We start from the raw sequence: 7,838 nt of genomic DNA, 5'->3' as shown, positions 1-7,838 counted from the left end.
GGGGCCGGGGCTGCTCCCGTCGCTGCCCCCGCCGGCGGCTCCGCCGCTCAGGGCTGGCGTGGGGCTGCGCGGGTGCGCGCCTGTGTGTGCGTGCACCTAGAGCGGATAATCGGAGAGGGTTTCCAGAAGGTGGAAAATGTCACCTGATTCACACTGAACTTTTTAAATCTCCCCACCCCCGAGCAGACACACACACACATTAGGAGACCGCCCACCGCAGACAGCTAGGACCCCCGTATAGATTTAAAGAGAGACTGCATTCAGAGCCTGACGTTCATTCAATAGAGCGATCATAAGCAGGCTGGCTAGTGCTCGCTCCCTCTCCCTACTCCCCCTCACGCTGTCTCTGCGCCTCTCTCACTCCCTGCTATACTGAGGATGTTAAATCAGAGAATCCACCCGGGCATGCTCTTAATCCTGATGTTTCTGTGCCACTTCATGGAAGATCACACAGTGCAGGGTAAGACCAGACTGTTTATTCGCAGATACGCTTCTTTATTACTACTATTTTTTTCTGTCTTTCGGGATTGGTTTAGTTTGCTTGTGGTGTTAAACGCCTCTCTCCAAGGTCCAACAGAACTGAAGTTAACTGTGGGCATGGGATTGCTTTGTACCGAGGCGCAGAGGTGTCATTTAGATCTCTTTTTGATGGGATCTTTGCACTGCTCTGCAAAGGCACAGAGGACAGATAGGATGTTTTTAGTTTTTTATTGTTATTATGCAGCATGAATGAAGAGTAGAATCGTGAGGGAACTTTCCCAGTCTCGGCTCCCGAATGAGTGCTCAAAGTTTGTTGGTAATTTAGCTCAGATTTTTATCTCGTCTGGCTGACTGAAGGAGAGGTGGTGATGGAGAACCCTACGATTACAGTTGACATTTTTAGAAACCAATAAGTGGTCATTTTACTGACTTTAATATTGGGATTTCCTCCTCCTCCCTACTCCCATACTTTTTTTTTTTTTTTTTTTTTTTTTTGAGTGTGCGTGTCTGAATAAATATTGATGTTGTAAATCCTCCTGCACTGAAAAGTATGCTTAAATAAGTTGGCGGTTTGGTTTTTTTTCTTCCCCGTGCGAACAAAACAAACCCGAACCTGATATTGACAACTCTTAAGAGCCCTCTTTCGACACAAGGGAATATTGATTTTTAGTTAGGGGGCTTTTCCCCTTTTCTTGACCATATTCCAGCCACAACCTGGACGTCTTGCCATTGCTTCTTCTATAATTCTTTCTCTCTTTTTTTCTCTTCCCCTGTACCGATATAGAGCATAAATTAATCTAACGTAGGCAACAGTGAGAGGCAAAACTTTTTTTTTTTAGGGGTATTGTTTGTTCAATTATTTTTACCGGGGGGGGGGGGGGCGGGTCTTCCCCCTCGCCCTGCGACATCTCGGCTGGCCGATCCTGACCCCTCTCTGCGGTATATTCCCATCGGAGTAAGGAGGCAGGATCGAGCCCTGGCTGGATTAGCAGCAGAATCAATTGGTATTGAGTTGCTGGAGAATTCACATTGGTTATTCACGAGAGACTCATCCCAACCAAAATGCTTCCGCTAAAAAAGGGGGAGTTGCTTGGACTAATGTTCTTGGCTTGACTCCACACATAACAGGGATACTAGGGGGAAAAAAAGCAAAAAATAACCCCAACAAAACCCACTCTACCTGGTGTAAGGACAGTGTACTTTCCTCTGAAATGCTTGCAGGAGAGATGGCACCTATAACTTTTTCAGCTTGATCGATTTTTAAAACTCTGTAGGGACCTCCTACTCAAAGTGTCCTTGTATTTTATGTACTTTGCTCACTTTTTTTTTTAAACTCTGCTGAATTATTTTAGTGAAGGAGACATTTGTTAATAGAAACAGCAAAATGTGGAGATTTCGAAAGACTTCGCTAACAGCAAATGTTCCCAATTCGTGCAGATTGCAAAATGGGCTGGGAGTGAAACTGTGCGGCACTAAAACAATGCTGCTGTGCAGCCGCGGTGAGGAGGAGAGGGCAGGGGGAGGAGGAAGGAATTTGCAAGCGCGATTTTCTTTTTATTCCCTTTTAAATGCACATCCTTTTCAATCTCTGTCACGTGTCGGCAGTGCTCCTTCTGCTCTACATATGGAATAAATACCTCCGAAAACTCTAGTTCTGTTTTGGTCGGGTATTCTCTTTCTTTCATTTTGTTTTGTTTTGGGTTTTGTTTTGTTTTTTTCTTGGTTTGGGCTTTTTAGTTCTTTTGTGGTTTTGGACGGGGATTTTTTTGTTTGGTTGGGTTTCTTTGCGGAGGGAGGGCTTGTTTGTTTCTTAAACTGCGCTTCCAAATAGGCCATAGTAGCTGCGGGTTATGAAACGGGACAAATAAAAGGAAACAGTCTAGTAAAAGTCACGGCAAGGCGCACGTGCTGTGTCTGGGTCACTGGTGGCCGCCACTGATCCGTCTGGGTGTCCCCCCCGCCCCCCGCCCCGCAGCTGGGAACTGCTGGCTCCGGCAGGCGCGGAACGGGCGCTGCCAGGTCCTCTACAAAACCGACCTCAGCAAGGAGGAGTGCTGCAAGAGCGGCCGCCTGACTACGTCGTGGACGGCGGAGGACGTCAACGACAACACGCTTTTTAAGTGGATGATTTTTAATGGGGGAGCCCCAAACTGCATCCCGTGCAAAGGTGAGGGGGTGCTGGCGAGCTGCTCCCTGCTGAGGAGCGGCTCCAGCAGGGGCTGGTCTCGGGGAGGAGGAGCGGGTAGGGAGCTGGAGGGGGGCAGCGTGGTCCTCTCGCTTCCTTCCTCGTCGGGGCTTTGAGGGGCTTCTCGTACCAGCCCCGAGATCGAGGAGGGGACCCCCATTTCTGCCCGCCGCCTTGAATATCACGAGGAGAAGGAGAGAGACACTCTCTCCCCCCTGCCCTCACTGGCGGAAGGAATTTACCTCGAGTGGTGTGTCCTGGAACGGGAGGGAACGGTGGTTTTGCTCTGTGCTCTGCGTTCACGGTATCTTTTTTTCTTTAAGCAGTTTTGACACCAGGTCTGTTCTGCACGCTTGGTACTAAAGTCGTGCCTCTTTCCTTCCATCAGAAACATGTGAGAATGTGGACTGTGGACCCGGGAAGAAATGTAAAATGAACAAGAAGAACAAACCTCGGTGTGTTTGTGCTCCGGATTGCTCTAATATCACTTGGAAGGGCCCTGTGTGCGGCTTAGATGGGAAAACCTACAGGAACGAGTGCGCCCTTCTCAAAGCCAGATGTAAAGAACAGCCTGAACTCGAAGTCCAGTATCAGGGCAAATGCAAAAGTAGGTTTGCAAATCTAATCCAATCTCCCTCAAATGCCAAAGGGTGTCTGTCTGAGTGTAGGGAGGAGTTGTTGGATGTACTTCCTCACAGGAATCCGGTTGGGAGAAAGTAACTAGACCATGCTCAACAGACAAGGATGTAGCTGAACTGAGAGTTCACGATAGTGTAGCAGCACTTGTGTTCCACCAGTTATCCTGAGATGGGAAGGCATCCTCCGGCAGCCCTTAACGGAGGAGAGCTGCTGAAGGCTTCTACCTGATCATTTGTTCTTGTTGACACCTATTCACTCCTCACTGGGATCCTGTTATCTTCTACTAATCACTCTGTTTCTGTCTGTATTTCAGAGACCTGCAGGGATGTCTTATGCCCAGGCAGCTCCACATGTGTGGTTGACCAAACCAACAATGCCTACTGTGTGACATGCAAACGAATTTGCCCAGAGCCTACCTCCCCTGAACAGTATCTCTGCGGGAATGATGGCATAACCTACGCCAGTGCCTGCCACCTGAGGAAAGCTACCTGCCTCCTGGGAAGATCCATTGGATTAGCCTACGAAGGGAAATGCATCAGTAAGTATCTTTGGAGGAGACCAAGAGTGGGGGGAGATTCCTCAATCACCTGTTTCAGGGTATCCAGTGCGTGTAACTGGAAGGATATATTGGTGGGAAGGAAGAGAGACTTCAGCAGCCTGGGTTAGTGCTCCCCTCCCAGAAGAGGAGAGGGTGAACTTAGTCCTGGAAAAGATTGCAGTAGCGATGAGGAACAAGAGGGCCTGATCCTACTACAGCTGCGGGTGCTGACATCAGTATCCAAGGGAGAAGTAGCCTCACTGAAATAGATGATGAGACGGTTACAATGTAATAAGGTCTCTGTATTCAGTGGACCTGGATTCCTGGAAACAATTGTCTTCAAGTGGTCTTGGCAAAGATGATGTTAACTAAATTGAAAACATCTGATCACCTTTTCCTCTTTAAAAATAATTGTGGGGTTTGGAGACAGTGGGTGGGTGAAGACAGGCAAATAATTTCTGTGCAACCTGACATTCTGTGTTGTGAGTGATTCCAGAAAGGACTGATAGTGCAGTGCATTACAATGGAGCACCTGCAGGGCAGCATCTGCTCCCCAAAACTGCTGGGTGAATTTGGGGGAGTCTCAGGTTGCTTTTAGTTGGCATAAGTTGAGGTGAATTCCCTTTCAAATCTTGTAGACAGCTGCTCTCAGTGGGTAGGTTTAAAAATGATAGATTTAGAAATGCTGGACCTGTTGACAAATCCTGCATTTACCACTAATTTGGGGAGCCGAATTTCCACTGACATGAAATGGAGCAGGAAAGTCATGTACAATAGGCAAATGTAATTCTGTATTCCCAGGGCCAAGCTTTGCTGGCACAGCTGTCTTTCCTCCCCCACATATAGACAGGCAATGTTGTCCAGGGGAATACTCGCTTGAGCAAAATCAGCAAGTATCATCACATCTACTACATCTGAGCTTTGTTTCTTCACAGTTCACAGGGGAAAGGGAGGATTTAGGGGTTGCTTGTCTTTGCTTTGCTTTTTGCTTTGTCTTTTCACTTACCTCTAGTATTCTGTGTTATTTTTAGAAGCCAAATCCTGTGAAGACATTCAATGCAGTGCTGGGAAGAAATGCTTGTGGGATTTTAAGGTTGGCAGAGGTCGGTGTGCCCTCTGTGATGAGCTATGCCCTGAAAGCAAGTCAGAAGAAGCAGTGTGTGCCAGTGATAACACAACATACCCAAGCGAGTGTGCCATGAAAGAGGCAGCTTGCTCCATGGGTGTGCTTCTAGAAGTTAAGCACTCTGGATCTTGCAACTGTAAGTGAGATTTTTAACTCTGCAGACACTTAAGGCTTCTGAAGGCGATACCTAGGTAATGAAGACTTACACCTTTAAACATAAGAAAGCTTGATTTATTGATTCAAGGTACAGTAGAATATAAGTATCTATCTTTCACGCACACACTTTGGTTGCTGATAAAATGCAATAGATCTCCAACAACGAGCTGGCCTTCAAGTTGGAGTTTTTGGGGATGTTCCAAGGACAAGCCATTCTATCAGAAAGGGGTTGCCCGAGGAGTGTAATTCTAATGACTTTTTTTGTACTTTGTCTGCTCTCGTGTGCTTTGCTGATTGCTTTATTAACACCTGGATAAACTCTTAAGTCGGTCCACAAGAACAAGCTTAAAGGTAGCACATGGCACCTGGTTTAGCACAGTTGCCTCTACTAACTCTCAATGAAGGACACAAAGCAATTAAACTAAAACACCAGAGCGCTTTTTATTTGATTTCAGGAATCTACCAATAAAACCTGAGCCATTGATTCTTCAGAACTTTCTGCAGTTATGACTTCATAGATTATGTATAAAAAACCTTATTGCATAACAGCAGATGCCAAAGAGCATCTCACTACAAGTCGCATAAAATGCAACGCTGTATAATGGCTGTTCAGAGGGCTTTGAAAACATGCACTGAGCTGCTTCTGCGCTGTTGTTGTCCTTATTTAAACAACAGCTCCCCTGTATTCCCCCATCTAGCAATTAATGAAGACCCAGAAGATGAAGAGGAAGATGAAGACCAGGACTACAGCTTTCCTATATCTTCCATTCTAGAGTGGTAAAACCTCCATCACTATTGGAACAGCCATTGGGCACAAAATCAATGTCCGTACTGTAAATAAGTGTATGCTTATTTATTTTGGGGAGAAAAAAAAAGTATACATATAGTTGAGTCTCGTAGACATTTATTTATACTGTGTCATGTTTTATAATTTATACATAAAATGTCTGGTTGACCGTACACCTTGTTTTTTGAAGAAATTTATTCGTTACGGGAAGAGCAGTGTTATTTATTGTGAGGTCTCTTGCTTGTAAAGTAAAGCTTTTCTTTTTCCTTGTGAACTATGAAAGTCCATTCCTTAGAGCCTACCCACATGATCTCATCTCTTCATTTCACTGATGTTAACTCTTTTCCACTTTAACAAACTTGCATGTCAGTTTCTGTTACGTTTATTTATTGGATTTTCTTTTTGCTGGTTCTGTACATTAAAGATCCCTCATGTTTTTGTTTACAAGGAATCTTGACTGACCAAAAGGTGTTGTAACTGACTTAAGTATACTTTCAAGGTGCAGTGAGGCGATCTTTAAGGAAACTTCTTACACTTAATTTTCTCTACTTCCGATCACATTATGTACTGAAATGATCTCAGTGTACTGAGAGTTTATACTGTACTATACAAATTTTGAACCCAAAGAAATTGGATTGTGAAGTTTGATAACGGCGACAGGCCTAACTGTAATGAGAATAAAGGTTTTATTTTATTTTTGTTGTTTTATTTTTTTGTAACATGCATAAATGTTTTATCAGGTGTTTCCTTTAAGATGGTCTTGCAGTACCACTTTCAAAGTTTTCTTTCCCAATCGGTGTGTTGCTAAAAGTTATATCAAAGCTTTATCAGTTCAAGTTTCTTGCTTTTCATAATACTTTTTTTCTGATGCAATTTTATATTTTCAAACATGGCGAGTTAAATATAAATTCATTTAAATATATAGTTTTGTACTTTTCTACCATGTAAATGTGCAATGTATATAAAAGTTATAATGTGTATTTGTAAATAAATGATGAGTGAAAAAAAAATAAAAAGTGGAATTTTCCCTAGAAGCAGTCATCAGTCTTTCGTTCTGAGTGGTTCTGGTCCTCTGGATTCTTTTGCACCATGCAACACTGTTTAAGGCCAAAGTTCTCAGCTCGTATTGATATAAAAAACCCTATTTTCAGATAGGGGCAATGTCTCCAGTTCATTACTATTTAAGTCTAAGTACAGTGATAGAGGAGAAGAGATTTGTCATTTTTGTTACCCTCTCAATGCTCTCAATAAAAAATGTCGTTTCATAGAATCACAAAATGGTTTGGGTTAGAACAGACCTTAAGATTGTCTAGTTTCAACTCCCCTGCCATGTTCAGGGACACCTCCCACTAGACCACATTGCTCAATGCCCCATCCAGCCCGGCCCTGAACACTTCCAGGGCATGGACATCCACAGCTTCCCTGGGCAACCTGTTCCAGTGCCTCACCATCCTCACAGTAAAGAATTTCTTCCTAATACCTAGTCTGAATTTCCCCTCTTTCAGTATGTACCCATTCCTCCTTACCCTGCCACTCCAGTTCCTGTCAGACAGTCCCTCTCCAGCTTTCCTGTAGGCCCCTTCAGATACTGGAATGTGTCTGTGAGGTCCCCACACAACCTTCTCTTCTCCAGGCTGAACAGTCCCAACTTTCTCAGCGTGTTTTCATAGGAGATGTGCTCCAGTCATCTTACCAACATCATGACCCTCCTCTGGACTTGCTCCAACAGTTCCACGTCTCTCTTATGTTTGGGACCCCAGAGCTGGAGGCAGTGTTTCAGGTGGGGTCTCAGCAGAGCAGAACTGAGTGGCAAAATCCTCTCCCTTGCCCTGCTGGCCACTCTTCTTTGGATGCAGGCCAGGATTCCCCTGGCTTTCTGGGCTGTGAGCACTCACTGCTGGCCCGTGTTGAGTTTTTCATCAGCCAT

General features: G+C 44.8%; 1 protein-coding gene across 1 annotated transcript; it reads left to right on the top strand.

Moving 5' to 3' along the window:
* The first annotated feature begins 210 nt into the window (after positions 1-210).
* On the top strand, positions 211-6,952 carry FST (follistatin). Its single transcript, XM_042028368.1, has 6 exons — positions 211-460; positions 2,456-2,647; positions 3,054-3,272; positions 3,618-3,842; positions 4,874-5,104; positions 5,823-6,952. The coding sequence occupies exons 1-6, from the start codon at positions 379-381 to the stop codon at positions 5,903-5,905; spliced, it is 1,032 nt and encodes a 343-aa protein (XP_041884302.1). The 5' UTR covers positions 211-378; the 3' UTR covers positions 5,906-6,952.
* The last annotated feature ends 886 nt before the right edge of the window (positions 6,953-7,838 follow it).

This window comes from Corvus kubaryi, unplaced genomic scaffold (assembly GCF_017639235.1).
Source record: "Corvus kubaryi isolate FWS band 111438036 unplaced genomic scaffold, C.kubaryi_AGA036_p1.0 37308, whole genome shotgun sequence".
Lineage (NCBI taxonomy): Eukaryota > Metazoa > Chordata > Aves > Passeriformes > Corvidae > Corvus > Corvus kubaryi.
Note: the sequence above shows the minus strand (reverse complement) of the source record. Positions and strands in the feature narration are given on the sequence as shown.